Source organism: Wyeomyia smithii, chromosome 1 (genome assembly GCF_029784165.1).
Source record: "Wyeomyia smithii strain HCP4-BCI-WySm-NY-G18 chromosome 1, ASM2978416v1, whole genome shotgun sequence".
NCBI classification, from domain to species: domain Eukaryota; kingdom Metazoa; phylum Arthropoda; class Insecta; order Diptera; family Culicidae; genus Wyeomyia; species Wyeomyia smithii.
In genome coordinates, this window is record NC_073694.1 from 206,718,723 (window position 1) to 206,736,690 (window position 17,968).

General features: G+C 35.8%; 1 protein-coding gene across 3 annotated transcripts; it reads left to right on the forward strand.

Moving 5' to 3' along the window:
• Positions 1-7,737: 7,737 nt before the first annotated feature.
• On the forward strand, positions 7,738-16,928 carry LOC129732088 (palmitoyl-protein thioesterase 1). Of its 3 annotated transcripts, none has more exons than XM_055692606.1 (6): positions 7,738-7,794; positions 7,910-8,316; positions 8,375-8,520; positions 16,120-16,208; positions 16,264-16,699; positions 16,757-16,928. In XM_055692606.1, the coding sequence occupies exons 2-6, from the start codon at positions 8,208-8,210 to the stop codon at positions 16,874-16,876; spliced, it is 900 nt and encodes a 299-aa protein (XP_055548581.1). In that variant the 5' UTR covers positions 7,738-7,794; positions 7,910-8,207; the 3' UTR covers positions 16,877-16,928. The 3 variants fall into 3 exon arrangements, with proteins under 3 accessions (XP_055548581.1, XP_055548589.1, XP_055548577.1); XM_055692614.1 differs by lacking the exon at positions 7,738-7,794 and having other exon boundaries at positions 7,803-8,102; positions 8,226-8,316; XM_055692602.1 differs by lacking the exon at positions 7,738-7,794 and having other exon boundaries at positions 7,803-8,316.
• Positions 16,929-17,968: the final 1,040 nt, after the last annotated feature.

Here is a 17,968-nt window from a genome sequence, read left to right on the forward strand (position 1 = left end):
TAAAGAAGATCGGTTGTCGTCGTACAGCGACCCCCATAGCGAACAGTGAGAGTTAAAATCTCCCAAAATCAAAAAAGGTGCGGGAAGCAATTCTGCTATATCAAGGAGTTGCTTCTGTTCAATCCGCGCGGATGGGGGAATATATAACGAAACAAGGCATAGGCCTTTTCCATTCATATTTGTTTGAATAGCAACAACTTCAATATTCGAGATCGAGGGGAGGTCGATTCTGAAAAAAGAATAGCACTTTTTGATACCTAAAAGTACCCCTCCACCGTGTGAGTCTCGATCTCGACGAATAATGTTAAAATCGTGGAAATTAAGTTGGTCATTTGAATTGAGAAAAGTTTCACAGAGCGCGAACGCATCACAATTGTATGTGTTTATCAAATGTGAAAATAAATCAAATTTGGGGATTATACTTCTGCAGTTCCACTGTAACACAGTGACAAAATTCCTAACCTCTTTCGACGTATTAGTCATCGAAAGATACGATAGCTAAAATGAGAGGCCAAGTTGCTGTGAGTTGCTTCAAAAAGGTTTTCACTGTAGGGAGAAGAGCAAGAAGAATGTTTTGAAGGGGATCTGGTATGTTGAATGTTTTAAATATCCAGTCCACAATATCAGAGAATTTTATGAACCCTGTCTCTTTTATGTCTTCTGATCGAGAAATGGGTGCACGAGGGGTTTTTGGTGCCCCAGGAAGCGGTGGGTACTCCTGGTTTGATATGAAATTAAAACCGGGGGGTACTTGCTTCGGTTTTTCTTCACCGCTTCCTTTTTGTGTTGTCTTATTGGTCATTCCGCTAGGGGTTATCTTACGACCTTTGCGAGAAAGATTAGGAGAGTTGAGCATTCTCCTCTTCCTAGATCCCTCTGGCAAGGCATAAGAACACCCTTCGACGGGATCGTCAGATGTACCCTCATCGGTTGGCAAAAAGGAAAAGATGTTTCCTGTCGAGGGTAGCTCAGCCCTCTTAAGCATTTCTGCAAAAGAGCGCTTTGATGGTTCCTTAAGGGAACGCTTAATTTTTTCCTCGCGCTGTTTGTACGCGGGACACGTCGAAAGGTCATGCCAGGCTCCCTCGCAGTAAAGACACTTTTCAGTATCCTCACTGCAAGCGGTCTCAGCATGATTGCCTCCGCACTTGCTGCAGCGTGCCTTGTTGCAGCAGTAGGTGGCTGTATGGCCTAACTGCTTGCAATTTTGGCAATGCATGACCCGCGGTACAAACAGGCGTACAGGCAGACGAACCCTGTCCAAAGCTATGTAGCTCGGCAGTGCGGATCCGGCGAATGTCACCCGAAAGGAATCCGAAGGGAGGAATTTCTTCTTCCCTTCTTCGATGGATACTGAATGCAATTACTCAACATCCAGTATCTTTACATTTTGAATCAGGGGGTTCTTGAAACAGCCAACCCCGTGACGCAAAATGTCATCGATCGTGAGGCTTCCTTCGGTAACCACCCCGTCGATCTCCACGTCCTTGGCAGGGATGTACACGCGGTACTCCCTTGTAAAGAGCTCGTAGCTAGCAATTTCGTTTGCTTGCTTCAAGCTACTCATGACAACTCGCAGTTTGTTCGGCCTCACCTTCGTAATTTCGGTTACGGCCGGAAACTGTTTTGCCAGGTCTTTGCATATTTGAATTATATTCAAAGGTTTTTTTATGGGCCGGAAGTTAACAACGTAGGGACTGCTAGCGGCATCTGGGTAAGCTTTTACCCGTATTTCAGGTACCCTTGGTACAGGGCTAGGTAGCGTAGATGGTACAGGGGAAAGTAAGGGAGAACCACTGGGGGAATTTTCATTTTCTTCCTCATTTGTTTCCACATCCAGGAAAAGTTGCACCTGCATGTCGTCCATTTTGCGGGAGCGTTACGCTCTACCGCACACAAACGATAAATATTCGAATGTGTGGGGGGGATCAAATAGTTGATATTAAATTTTAAAAACAATATTTCAAACTACAATAGATCAAATAAAAAAAAAGACATTAATACTAATGATAATAACAATAGTAATAATACTAATACTAATAACAATAATAGTAATAATAACAACAACAATAATAATAATAATATTGATAGTAATAATATTAATAATGATAATAATTCTAAAGTGAATACTTCACCGAACGTCTAAGTCACGACCTCTCGGCTGCTAGTAGGATCGATCTGGAAGTGTGTCTCGGCAGAACAAACAATGACGATCCAGCTTCGTGTTGTAACACAGTGGCCGTGGTCTTGTAGATGCCACTTGTTGTTGATTTCCACTCGCTCGATCGTATGGTGGTCCGTGCTGCTAGCGAGAAAACAGCGGTGCGGGGGAATTATTCTTGCTGATATATCAGCTGCGTATCGGATCACTGGCGGGGTAGCCTGCCCCTACCAGTGTGCAGAAGATGTTTCTGCCGATATACTGCAGCCTATTGTTATCGCTCTGTACAAGAACTAACCGACAAAAAAAAACACCCGTACGATAACTCGTGTATTGTTATTCTGCGAACTCAAACAGAGATGAACAATTTGCGTCTAATCGAGACGAAAGCAAAACAACGAATCGATATTTGCAGCTTTTCAATAGTTTTTTATCAGTCTCCTTATATTTTAAAGCAGTGTGCAAATTTTTTTCTGTGCGAGTGATTTATTTTCGAATCACAAATAGTTTTTTCTTCCACTTTTCAAGCAGTTTCTTCGGTTTTTCGAGCAGTTGCAGACATTTTCAAAAGCATCTGGCATCTCTGGTGTACACGGATGGCCACGTATAGATGACAGTTCTAGAAGGTATGTTATTCACGTCGATGCATTAGTATTAATCTAAGACAAGACGCGACAGCTGGTCACCGTTACATGCAACCAATTTGAACCGGCTGCTGATTGGCTGAATCCGATAACGCAATCGTCACGTAGAAAATACAACGAGGTTACTTTTCACTGTAAAGCAGTGATGCTGGAGAGTCATAATTTAGCTATTATAATTGTTCATAAATAATGATGCAAAAGTATGCAAGGTACATGATATTACCGAGTAATGTATTTCACTGTTATAACTTTAAAAATGCTTTGATTAATCGTTTTTTACTATTTCGGTCGAAGTCCAAGAAACTTAGGAAGAAAAAATTTGGGTACCAAGAAACTTAGGAAGAAAAATTTTGATAGTAGAAGTATACTTTATTAAACATAAAATAATAAATGAAAATTGAGTATTGTTCGCCTATGTATTGCAATTTTAATTTGTTTTATTTTCATTGACCTGCGGAAGTTGTTAAAAATAATCATTCTGGCATCAACGGTATGGAACGTTCAAAAAAAATTTCGACGGGGATGACGGCCGTTACGAAGAGAAAAATAAGAAGCCAGCTGTCGCGTCTTGTCTTAGGTATTAATGAGCGTTATGAACTTTTTCCAATTTTGTATGAGATTTTAAATGATTATGCATTTCAAACTAAACTGGTGAAACATACTTTCCTGAAAAGTTATAGAAATGATGTTGAAACATGTTTTATTCGTGAGAAATACATAGACATACTGGGATTGATTCTCATAACGAGATTTGTTTGAGTGCGTGGATAGACAAAAATGTAGCATACCTTTTAAAACTGTCATCTATACCTGGCACGGATAGTGCGAACTAGCATTGGCCCAAGTATAGATGACAGTTCTACAAGGTATGCTACATTTTTGTCTATCCACGCACACAAACAAATTTTCGCGTTTTGTATGGAATTCGGAACATTTTCAGAAATTTCTCGTTTCATGTTGTTTTATATTTGATTTTTTTGGTTTGAGAGTGAATCTCCAGTTGAAACACACTAGAAATTGATATTAATTTAGATTTAGTGTGAAAAATTGCGACAATATGTCGAAATAAAATATATAAAAATGTTATATTTCTAACAGTTGGAGCATAATCTTAATCAATGTCGTAGCTCATGACTTTTGTTACTGTATGAAACATAAGTGACTCTATTTCGAAGCGCTATTAGAGTACAAGAAAAAAATGATACCAAACCAATACCAAAACAGCATATTTTACCTAAACCCCAGCATGTTTATGTATTTCTCAAAAATAAAACATGTTTCAACACCATTTCCATAACTTTTCAGGAAAGTGTGTTTTATAAGATTAGTTTAAAATGCAAAATCATTGTGAATTTCATACAAAATTGGAAAAAGTTCATAACGCTCACTAATACTAATGCATCGACGTGAATAGCATACCTTTTAGAACTGTCATCTATACTTGGAGCATTGGCATCAATAAGTTTTACCTGGTTGATATCGAACGCGGAGCATGGATACCACCTGTATCGATATTCAACCTCCTTCTCGAAACAGGTTCATAAAAAGCTGTCATTTCTCTTGATCTTCAATTCGGGTTATTCGCGTTGAAAGAGATTTTGAAGGCTGTTCGCACCTACGTGAACACTCATATGTAATTGTCAAAATCTGCGTGATGACAAAAGCAAAAATATTTCCTTCCTTCTTTTTCGCATGTACCAACCAAACAAATATCAGCAACACCGTCAACGCGAATACGGTCAATACTGATAATGGAGATAGTAGATGTTTTTGAAAAATGTGTGCAACTGCTCAAAAAACTGACAAAATTCGTTTGGAATTGGAAAAGAGATTTGAAAAGAATGCTTTCGCGCAGGCAAAAGTCTGCAAATATTTTGAGAAAGTCTGCGCAAGTATAAAAGGACTCTGACAAAAATCTACAGAAATTATGGAAAAACTGCAATTATCTGCGAATCAATAAAAATCTGCGTTTTGTACGTTTGGTGTCCCTGCGGTCAATAGACCTAATGGAACCACGGTGGGAATTATATGTCACATACAAATGAGTGCAACAGCATAAGCGGCCTTATTTTGAAATCTTGGACAGCACATAGATCTTGCGTCTTATCCTTTATTGTCTGCCTTTTTGCAAAAAAATATAACGAGTCTCTGTAGAATTGATGAGATGACTTATTAAGAAAAGAAGATGCAGTTCAACAATGTTAAGCATATATTAGATAGGGAACAATTGGGTTATTTAGCTAATCACGGATTTCTGATTTTTATATACTAGCTAAAAGAGTTCTGAACAAAACGTGATTTTGTTAAAATTTTATATCATTGTCCTTCGATTTTTGAATAGAGAATAAAAATTGCTCCAAATCGCTACAATGACAGTTGGTATATGGGCGAACGGTCATTCTAGCGATTTCGAGCATTTCGTGGTTTAAAAATTAAGAGACAACGATAGAAATTTTTTGAAAATCACGTTTTGCTTAGTAAATGCAGCTCTTTCAAATGATATAAAAAACTGATAAGGCTGAACAACCCAATTAACATTCTCCAGTGCTCAAAAACGGTACAAGACATCGATACAATTTCAGTTGAGTTTTTCGTTTTATGTTTAGAGTTATCCGTTTTCCAAACGAATCACAATTTCTGGTGAAAATGTTGCATTTTGGTCCTTAGACTTACCACTCTCGTATTCAAATAAAGCTAAAAATTTTAAAACGGTTTTCTACGTTATCTCTTTTAGCTTTTTGACGTGGGACACGTCTTTGTTTACTATACTGGGATGCATTCTGTAAAATTGGAAATGAAACGGGCAAATGTTGCGTCAGATTTTAAACGTTAATAACAGCATAACCACATGATGGATAATAATAACCAATATGTTGTTGGATAGATGAAATGTATAACAATTTTGTAATATGCTAATTATCACTCTAATTTCATTGCTAAGCGGTAAAATTGATGAAAAATTTCAATAACAAATTTACGTCAATAGTGAACCAATTACATGCGAGCATTCCTAGCACAGACAACGTGAATGGACACCATCCGTTCCCTGTGATATTCCCTGTATCAATTTCGAAATAAAAATTGACAGAGTCTCCCCGTCCCAATAGGTCAATTTATTTTTGCTTCCATGAGCTTAGACTAATGTGATGTCTCGGAGGTAAAAGTTTTCCTAAAAGTTTGAAACAATACCCATCCTTGAACAATTTCTAAACCTGCGTGTTAGGTTCTGAAGAACCTAATAAAAACTGATGTCTTGAAAGAAAACATGCCGGTAAAAGCAACAGTACCAGTGGAGTAAAGAACCGCAGGTCTCTCGTCGTCTATGATTGCAGTGGTACTCTTCTATTCGTACATTTCAGCGGTACACTTCTATTCGTAATGCAGCGGTACTATTCGTATTGCAGTGGTACACTTTTGTTCGTACATTTCTATTTGTATGCAATTGAGGAAAAACTGCAATGCTGCTGTTGATGGTGATTGAAAGTTTATCTCATAAATATGATTGCCATAAATTACTCAACAAGAATTATAAATTTTTGCAACGGATATTTATTTAATTTTATCTTCGATATTCACTAAATAATCTTGACCGGATGGTATCGAAAGAGTAAATTCCTAAATATATACAGTTATAGAAGAGTAAGAGCCTGCGAATGCTTGTTTTTTTTTTGTTTATTTAGTGAAATTCGTACAGAATCTCTTTTACATTTCAAAATTGTTAGATGATATATGATTATTCTAAGCTTTACCATAATAAACGTATATTTCCTGTCTCCGTAATACAGCGAATGTAGTTGCAGGCAAATAAACAAAATTGTCAAGCAAAAAAAATGTAATTGTGGATTGCTACGATTTTTTGCTGGAACTTGTTAATAATTTTGTTTAAAATATTTTCTTCTGTTTGCTAATTGATGAACCTTTGTAAGGGCTTCCATATTATTTTGAAAGTAAGATCCATACCATAGATTTGATTTAATTACAGTTGAATAAAACAAAACCATTCATTATGATAACGTAAGTATTATTGGATTTGGTTTTTGAGGATATAGATTTAATTCTGACTTTGACGCATTACGAGAAATTCTTTGTGCTTCTTCAACAAGCACGATATGCTTGTGCCTTGTCAAATACATATTTTTTGCACAAAAAAATACTACAGGCATAATATCGCCAAATATAAATGATGTTCTTTTGAGTGTTGTTGAATATATTCCAAATATTGATTTCCAGGGAGGCTGAAAATAAAAATACGTACAGTCGCTGAGCAAACACATTGATTCTGTCTGCAGACTCTGTATATTTTGTAACAAAAAATCCCCTAATTACAGTGTTTAGTCCCACGTCACCATTTCATACAACCCTAGGGCTGTATACCTTGTAGTATTTTACTTGTTTCTATACGAATTTGGGACAAAACGCTCGCATGAGAAAGACATGAGTTTATTTAAATCACGATTGTCATAACTAACACAGGTTGAGTTTTGCAGCTGCGCTGCTGTATGTTCATCAAATAATTATAGGAATACTGCGCAATTAACCATGAAATGCTTGTCGGGTTAGAGAATTTTTTTCGCAAGAGGCACGAAAACCGCCTTAGAAGTGCGCGGGTATATCCAATTCTGTTGGTGTCATTTTCACAAAGTGCGCAGCTCAAAATTTAGCGCTGCTGGTAGAAGACATTCACGTGATTGTTCGTATCCGTATCTGTATATTTTCCGATTTTATAGTTTCCCTCCCAGTATCGAAAATATATCGGGCCAAAAGTATCGATCCGGCATTTAGGTATTAAAATATCGATCTATAGCTATCGAGACGGTATCGGCCAATGCCATTTCGTTTTCGTTTTTGCGGTGTAGCTACCCCGCGGACTACACTTTGTCTATCACTTTTTTTTACCTTTTCCAGACTATCCCGGACTACCCTTTTTCTGTTTCGGACAGTCCGCACTAGAAACAGAGTGCAGTTTTGAAGACACCAACACATTCACACGTATGTGTCAAAATAAAAATGTGTCAAAATCGATTTGCTTTGATTATCGTTCTTCGCGTGTGAAACATTAGGTTGAATTTTATTTATTTTATTTTGTTATTTTGTCATTTTTCAGTAAATTGGCAAATTTTTTGTACAGTAGCACAAACGCGAGAAAAGACGATGGTGATAATGACCAAAACAAAAGTGACAGCTACCTCTGGTATTACGCACACCATTGCAACTGCTCGGAAAGTGTTTTTTTCTCAGCTGCAAAGCGTAGTTCGGGACGGGATAGTCCTGCCGTAAAAACAAATTCGACATAAGAAGTAAGCTATACAACAGAGTACGCTCCGCTAAATATAATTCATGTTTCGGATCTGGAACTTTACGTAGTTTTATATTTTAAACATAACATTATAATATTGTAAGCGATGATGAAATCGTTACAGCATCTTGCTGTCTTAAACATTATTTTTCTGGTTACTTCGGGAAGTGCATCGAATTTCACAGGTCTCCCAATAGTATTGTGGCATGGAATGGGTATATTAACATATCTGAATTAAATTCTTTTATAATAGAAGCAAGCAATTACTTTCAGGTGATACTTGCTGCTTTCCGTTTAGCTTAGGAGGATTCAAAATTTTCTTAGAAAGAGACCTCAACGTTTACATTAAATCGATAAAAATTGGTAATTCCATCGTAACAGACTACAAAAGTGGTTACTTAATTCATCCCAATGAACAGGTAGGTACACAACATTCCATGTTTATTAAAAAATTATCCTCAGGTACAGTCTCTCCTCAATTATGGGTCACTTACACGAAAATACGTCTATTTTCATGGAATCGATCAAATTTCATTAGCCAAGGTATTGTTTTGAACTCTTAACCTTATTTATACGATTGAAATGATTTGAATTTGTAAATGTCACCAAAAATAATAATTCTGCTCGGTGCATTAGGCGAAAAGACCCATAATTGTAATGATGTTACATATTGCTATGCACAATTGTGAGTCAGTACATATTTTGGCCATTTTTATTACTTTTGCATGATAAATGCATCAACATCGTAAAAAATAACTTATCAAGCTTCTACAACAGTAAAATAACTTTTGTGATGGATTTTGACAATTTTATAGACCAAATGATCTTCAATGCCAAAAGTGACCCGTAATTGTGTCTTTTGCTATATGAATATTATTTTTCTTAACTGATTTACACACATCAGTGCAACTAATTGTTAATCGAAAGTACACATCAGAACACTGAAATAGAGAGTAAAACTTTGGGAGTTGATAATTTTTCCGATTTCATATTTGTTTTTGAACATTGACTGACCGATAATGTGAAAAGACTGTATCTAGTTGAAGTAAACGTGAATTAATGTTATTGTAAGTAGTCAGTTTGAATCACATAGGTAATGACTGAATGCAGGAAACAAACGGAACGCTCCATTGCTTTTTTGATATGAGCCGTTGAGAGCAAAAGTGTTACATGTGTCATTTTTTTACTTTTTGTTTTTTTTTTGAACCGATGCAGAACGCAATAATATATTAAAATATCAAAGAAAAGTTGAGGTCTGATAACGTATACCAGAGTTATAGCCAAAATAATTTTAAGTTTTCCTCTTCTACGGTTTTTCTGAATCCGGAGGGCAACCGGTAGTCTACTGAAAATTGGACCTGGGTCCATCATGTAGTTATTATCGGCCAAATAATCCTAAAGATACCAGGTTGTTTTGGCCCCAGACGAGCTAGATTATGTAAAATTTCTTCTAACGCCACGAAGTAACAGAATTCTTTAACTAACAGATTATCATCCAATACTACTCAATCACTTGGGCAACTCTGTTTAAGACATGAATGTTCTATGTCCTAAGATTAGCGAACCATAATGCATTCTAGGGATGGGAAACCTATCGATAATTATCGATAGTATCGATAGTTGCCGGCCATCGATAGAATCGTTAAGCTTTCCGCGCTATCGATAGTTATTTATATTTTTCTCGCATTGGCATTTATACTCCACAATGATGCCAGAACTGAAAAAATATATTGGCCTAGACTTTGTTTAAAGAGAATTCGATGATTGTTTGCTTTCACATGAAATCCTCTTTAAAATTGTTAGAAAATTGAGGGATACTCATTTTCGCTCACTCTACCTTAGACGGACAACGACAAGATTTCGCCTAAGTGCGAATTATGTGTGCGAATAAACTTTTAAATATTGTTCCTGTCCACAACGGGAGCAACATTTTGTTGTTTTTCTTCATCTGGTTCTAGTTGTCAAACTATCGATAATTATCGATGGTATGAGGGAATTTATCGATAATTATCGATATCCATTCTAGTCGATATTTCCCATCCCTAATGCATTCTTCATGCTTAGAATGGCATGTACCACTTTTGCTCTCAACGTTTTCTGGTTGTCATTATTTTCCTATAGAACAAAAGTGGTACATGTTTTTCCATTGAAGTTTGTGTAAGTTTCTCAACCAGAACTCATTTTGCTTTCATGTACCGTCTTTTGAAACCTTTACAGCAATGATTTAGTGCAGTTATGTTTGAAAAAATCGTTGAAAATAGAAAACAGTTTACTGTTTGAGTGTTTTCGTTTATCGCGTCTCCTGAAAAGTTTACTTAATGGCACATGTACCACTTTTGCTCTCAACGGCTCATATAATGCAGAGTACTAACTGAGTATTGGCAGTCAACTAGGGTGGTTTACCGGTAAAACAAGGGTGGTTTCCGGTATTTTTCTTAAAATTAAAAAAATGTCACAATATTCATAAATCATTGTAAGGTTAATGAATGCTATCCACTTAGGTAGGCGTTACAAATCACATGACGGTGTATATAATAGATATATTTAGTCAGAAGACATTGAATATTAATTTACTCCAACCTATTTACTAATTTTTGTTTCCTTCTTGTTTGTTCTGCTTGGATTCAGATGATGTTTTTGTGTGTATCGATAATATGTCAAAAAACTTCATATCAATAAAAAAAGACATTTATTTTTAAGTAGAACAGCTAATCTCTTTACACACTCATACTTCAGAGGCAACCCGTGGATTTTGAACCTACGAATTCAACCACAAATTCTGAAAATCATAGTTTGGGGCAGAAATCGAAATCTTGTCCGCGAAAAAACGTAAGTCATTATTCGTTTTGTGCTATTTAAAAGTAAAACTAAAAAAATAATATATAGATATATATTTGGATTAGGGATTTATTTTTTGTTTATCGTCTCCATGTGCATTGCACAGGTTGCACCTAGTCATGAATAAGTTGCTCCTGATACAAAGTGTTTACAGGATTAAATAATCAATCAATAAAGAATTTCGTCCAAAAAATTACTGCTCCTTTCTCTTGAGAAAGAGAAATTTGAATAGCATGGTCAAAGCTTCGTCGCCCAAACCGCAGCGAATTCTATTAGCAATAATTCTAGCTGAGAAAAATACTTTCTCAGGTCAGGGTTGAATTTTGAAGAACTGTTTAAAGAGCATCAAACAGAATATAGAAGTATTTATCTTCGATTCCTTCGGATTCGTAGAATGTAAATTTTTGTCTGATCGTCATTTCATTTTCTACTTCATTCATTTACTTTTCTCAACAGCAGTCTTGGCATACTCATCGTGTGTAACAAAGAGGCTTTTATAATTTGCACAGAACACAGAAGCATGTTGAAAAAAAAAAAAACGGATGAGTTGATTATTTTTTTCGTGCGCTGGAAGCAAATGCACACTGTGTAAAGAAAGCCAAACACGCAACATCAGAAAGCTTGTATTGTGAAGAGCAAGCGCATAAAGCTCTCGCAGAGAGACTCTCGATTACAACTGATAAAATATAGATAGCGCACATGTAATGCTCATTGATAAAGGCACTATGATGAAAACTTTAGCTGGTTGAAAACTTTCCTGGCTGTTTCCTTAATAACCTGTTCTGTAGCGTCTACGTAAGGCTCTGCGCTATGCTCACTGTGTTATGCTCACTGAGTTTTTTTCACTATCACGGTGCAGGTCTATGATAAATTTAGCCCAGACACAGTTAATTTTTTCAACAGCACGCAGCTTTGGCTCGCCTACTTATATGTGTAGTTATATTCCACACTCTCTACGCGCAAAGGCACCGCTCAAGAACGTTGTGTTTTTTTATTTGCTCATCACAATGCCTACTAACAAACTGATGTGAAGCAATTTATGTGTTGAAAGATGCACAAAGATGAGTAAGTGGATAAGACTGCTCAACAGTTTCAATATTTGTTCCTCTAAGAATTTTAAATTTATTCATTTATTTAAAACTAAGTTTTGCGATGTGAAAGAAATTAGAAATAAAAATCTGCATGTTTTTTGTTATCAATATGAGTTTCGAAATTATATTCTTCGTAATCATATTACTGGATTCATTCATTAAAGTTTTCCAAACACTATTAAATTTATCCAGTGTTGTATCTGTATCACAAGAGATCAAAACAAGTGGTCCAAATCTTGCAGAAAAAACTGGGTCGTAATAAAGCATAGGTACTCATAAATGCAAAACCATAATTATGCAGCTACACGTCCATAGATGCGACCTGAAACGCTAGCCAAAAAGTAAATTTCAAATCCAAATTCTGTATATATTTAATTATTTTTGAGTTTTATTTCCAAATAGTACAGAGAGAATGACTAGCGTTTTTCCGCGGACATGATTGTCATTACTTCCCCTAACTATGATTTTCAGAATTTTGTAGTTGAACAAGTAGGTTTAAAGACCACGAGTCGCCCCTGGTTTGTATTAGTCAGAAAACAATAAAAATACCGGTTTTACCGGTTTTTATTTTTGTGAACACCGAAATATCGGTTTTCCGAAAAGTCGGTAATACCGACCGCCCTAGCAGTCAACAAAAGGTTGATGAATTGAAATAAATGGTATGTAAAGAAAAAATGGTTGATGAATTGGGTTAAAGCCATGTCCATTTAGAATCCGTAATAAAGAAAAAAAAATGGCTCGTAAACGGATTGACGTAAATATAAAGTTGATACATCAAAACAAAGGTAATTCACTGTACTTTAAGGTAAAAATGTTAATACAAATCATTTCTTTTTGTCTCTAATGAAAATTCGCACCTTCTGGTTCAGCTTGTGGGCATATGTTCCACTACGACGCTTACCTTGAGGCACTCGATCCACGATCTTTCGCTCCCTGAACGTTTGAGCACATTATACACTGTTGATTTGACAATTTCCAACGTTTTGAAATCTACTGGATTACACAATGCAACAAAAATAGACTTTTTTCTGCCTTGGTTTAAATATATTTTTTTATGTATTTTGATGCAAAACGAAAATTCCCCGATTTTGAACATAATTCAACTTAAGGGGCAACAATAGCGCCATTTTGAATTTTTGAGAAATCGCAAATTTTTGTTGTTTTTTCGACGCCATTTTGTTTTAGGACCAAATATCAAAATTCTAAGAGTTTGTCCACGTATTAGCTTCTTCTTACCCATTTAAAAAAAAAACAGACCTTAAATCGGACAAAAACTGAGCTTAAAACGGTGATTCTACGATGCCGGGTTTGGCATGGTTTTAGTATATTTCACAATGCAAAATAATATCGAGTATGTCTGAGCATTAATGGTAATGCGCCAATATCTCAAAGTGGTAGTCAAATTATGTTTTATATTGAGTAAGAAAATCTCAGGAATCGATTGGTAGGTGTCTGATCCAAGGTTGTTAATCGATAACTTATCGTAAACACCGATGACGATACTGTCTGCTATCGTTATCGACGATGACGCTAACGTCTTCAGACATTAGCGTCATTGCCAAGAACGATAGCTACTGGACGGTATCGAATCAATAACGTCTGATACGAATTCGCAGTTTGTTTTCACTTTAACTGCTGTCTTGGAAAGCAACACAAACAGAGCAGCATTTGGTCCAATAGCAACGGATCGGTTCGTTGCTATTGCATTGCCAAACTTATGAATTCGGTGCTACCTACTCGAGAATTTTTCCTTCCTTGAGTTATTTTTCAAAAGTAAATAGCAACGCTCCGTGCGGTTATTTTATTGGTTGTCAAGCCAGCTTTAGCAACCGAAATACGGTTCACTTCCACTGAAATAGCAAAAAACGTTGATGAACTGATAAGGTCAGGTAAATATCGTTATCGTCGATAACGTTAATGTTTGAAGACGCAATCGTCATCGTCAATAACAATAGCAGACGTTATCGGTATCGGCGATGACGATTATTGACGATAATCTATCGTATTAACAAGCCTGGTCTGATCCACGTAAAATGTCAGCAACATATCAATTTTGCCCCGAATCACCTACAATACTAAAATAGGTTCTTCTCGACGTTAGATTAACTTATTTGAAAATATCAAGAGTGTAAGCGATACACAAAGATACAAAAACATGCATTTTTGGCCAGGGCCGGTCAAAACATATAATCTCGCTTCAGCTATGAGACAGAATCATCGCGTCTACGATAAAGTTAAATGCAACCGCCTCTTCTCAAAAAGGAGAGAATTATGACAAATTGTTATTGTATCGTCGAGTATCGCTTACACTCTTGATATTACATTCAACAGATCTCAAACAAGTTAATTTAACGTCGAGATAAACCTATTTTAGTATTGTAGGGGAATTGGGGCAAAATCGACATGTTGCTGACATTTTACGTAGATCAGACACCTACCAATCGATTTCTGAGACTTTCTTACTCAATATAAGATATAATTTTACTACCACTTTTAGATATTAGCGCATTACCATCAATGCTAAGACATACTCGATATTATTTTGCATTGTGAAATATGCTAAAACCATGCCAAACCGGTTTGAGCTCAGTTTTTGTCCGATTTAAGATCTTTTTTTTTTTAAAAAGAAGGGCAAGAAAATGCTAATATGTGGACAAACTCTTAGAATTTTGATATTTGGTCTTGAAACAAAATAGCGTTAAAAAAAACATCGAAAATTTCTGATTTCTAAAAACCTCAAAATGGCGCCATGGATGCCCCTTAAGTTGAAATATGTTTAAACTCGGGGTATTTATTTTCGCATCAAACTGCATCAAAAATCATGCATAGAAGCCAAGGCAAAAAATTGTTGCACTGTGTTATCAACGTTGGCGTGCAGAATTTTTTCTCGCCTCGCGGCTTCCGAAACACCGTGAAATTTATACCACAGAAAGGTACACAAACCGCTGCAAAAGAATTCTTGCAGCGGTCACTTTCCGCACCGCTACAACATAATAAGTGATTCCGAATTCTAATTGGACAGAATTTTATGATTCGACAGTTGAAATGATGAATGCCCGAAGTTGGTTGCAATCTTATTTACGTTTCATGCATCGTAATTACATTGAGAAGTTGGAGGATGTGAGGTAAATATTTAGAGTTCATGATAATGATTTTCAACTTAGATCATATCCAGAAACTAAGAAGCGGGTATGAAAAAAAATATTGTGCTAAATATTGACAAGAAAAATGGATCCTTAGATAACGGTTTACAGAAGAATTAATTGATAGATTACGTGGTTGAAGAAATTAGAGATATTACGTGAGAATATTGATCAAGACTGCAAACTTTCGAAACAAGATGTAATGTTAAAGCAAAACTAGTATAATTATGAATACAGAGAACTAGACACAGCGTGCAATTACGTTTTAGAGTTGTAGTTGTAGTTATAATGAAATTATACCCAATGAAAAAAAGATAAAATGACAGCGCATAAAAGCATACAATCGGCAAAAAATAAAAGGTCGTATTACTAAATAATTGGTACTACATCCCGTATATTGGAAGACTCCATGTTTTTCATGTTCCGTTTAGTACGGTTTGTTCAACTGAAAGCATAAAATATAGATACATAATAGCATAGCGCATAATAATAATATCAATGAAGGCATTGAAGGCGAATTGTAGCAAACAGAAGTTAACTTCATTGTAATTAGCCAGATAAAATTTGGTAGGCAGGTAGGTTATTCTGTAAAATCTGTAAAAACCACTCAGTAAAAACCGCAGACGAACATAATGAAAAGCTTTACGCTGGTATGTTTCAGAACACAATTTTTTCGCAAAGTAATGGTTTTCTGCAAAAACTAATAAATTAGTTTAAATAATAATAATAAAATAATTTCAAGGCTTTTTAACAAACGTTTAAGCATGTATCACCAAGTAATTTGCAGTATACGCTTCTATAAATTGTTTTGTTATTCAAGTTGTGTATTTTTCTAGTAAATACACGGTCGAAGTATTCAACAACATTTACTTCGAATTCCCTGAACTATATGTTTAAGCAAACAATAAAATGAAGTAATAGTTGAAGCTAATTTATTGCATTTTAGGTTAAAGAAGTTTGTCAACAGCTGAACAACGATCCTGCTCTAACCTATGGATATAATGCCATTGGGTTCTCACAAGGAGGACAATTTCTGTGAGTAAAACTTTCGATTATTTTTTTATTGCATTTTTCATCTATTCAATTGCAGCCGAGCTCTTGCCCAACGATGTGCTACACCCAAAATGAACAATCTGATTACACTTGGTGGCCAACACCAGGGTATATTTGGATTACCGGATTGCCCTTCATTAAGCAAAAAATCATGCGAGAAGTTTCGGCAGTTACTTAATCATGCTGCCTATGTTCACTGGGTTCAGGAATCTCTAGTTCAAGCAACTTATTGGCATAATCCTCTTAATGAGCAAGCTTATAAAGAGGCTAGTACATTTTTAGCCGATATCAATAACGAAAGAACAATAAACCAAACCTACATAAAAAATTTACAACAACTGAACAAATTTGTTATGGTGAAGTTTACAAAGGATCGGATCGTTCAACCAATAGAATCTCAATGGTTTGGATTTTACAAGACTGGGCAAGATAAAGAAACTGAAACTTTGCAGGAATCAGAGTTGTTTTTGAAGGCAAGTTACTGGAAAATATGTTTATAAATATTCGAAATTATAAATCCTTTCTTATAGAATCGCCTAGGCCTTCTGGAAATGCATAAGAGGAACAAACTCATATTTTTAGAGTGTGAAGGTGATCATCTGCAATTCTCTAAAGCCTGGTTTAAAGCAAACATTTATCCTCATTTGTAAACCAAATTGACAAAGATTGTGTTATATGAATTATAATTGTTATCGTTATTAACTACTCTTTTCATATGGAACCAACTAGAGCCATGTTTTGCCTTAAATTTAAGGACCCTGAATATGTTTAGCCTCACTGCAATCACTGGCAAAATCGAAATTCCAAATCTGACTAAAAACGCCAAATCTCGCCAAACATGTGAAAAGAACCCATGTGCCATATGTAAACAACCCTTATTTCACGTTTTTTTAATGAATTCAAGCTTCATCACAATTTTACAACATTGAAACTTAGCTTTTTAGTCATGTAGTTGATACATATTACCATGACAATCAGTTTTATTATCCGATATACGATGTAAATGCACGGAATAAACACCAAGTTTTCACGAAATCATTGAACAAATAAGCTAAATATGCTTACGTACTCTTATGGAATCGTTTAGCTTTTTAATTAATTAATTTATTTATTTCACATTCCTTTTGTTTTCTTGTATCTAGTCCTACAGGGGTTACCCAATAAACGAACGACAATACAAGAATGTCAAACTAAAAACATCATACGTTTTTTTACATTATTAAACCGTTATACTCGGATCTTCCTTTTAAATTGATTAAAGTTCAGAAAGATGTCCACGTCGTTATAGCTCTCGTTGTAGGTCTGGCATAAACGAGATAAAGGCGCTGATTATCCTAGGTTTGTTCTCGATCTAGGAACGCTGAATAAATTCACCGCGCGCAGACCATGCGTGGGAAATCGGTAGTTGAGATCGTTGGTAAGTTTACAGTGAATAGTGTCATGGACCAGTCGATGAAGCGTCGACACGTCGAGGATGCGCCGACGATCACTTAATGATGTCAGTTGCAGGCGGCCTATCCTTTTTTGGTACGGCTCATAAGGGTAATGAAATTTCCTGTACAAAAATCGTGTGAACGTATGCTGTACAGTTTCGATTCGTTTCACATACTGCGCATAATAAGGATTCCATGACGGTGAGCAGTATTCTAGTATAGGGCGTACGATGCGATTGAAAAACGATATCATAGGTTCAAGTTGGTTGAAGTTTCTACAAATCCTCATCACGAAACCGGATAGTCTCG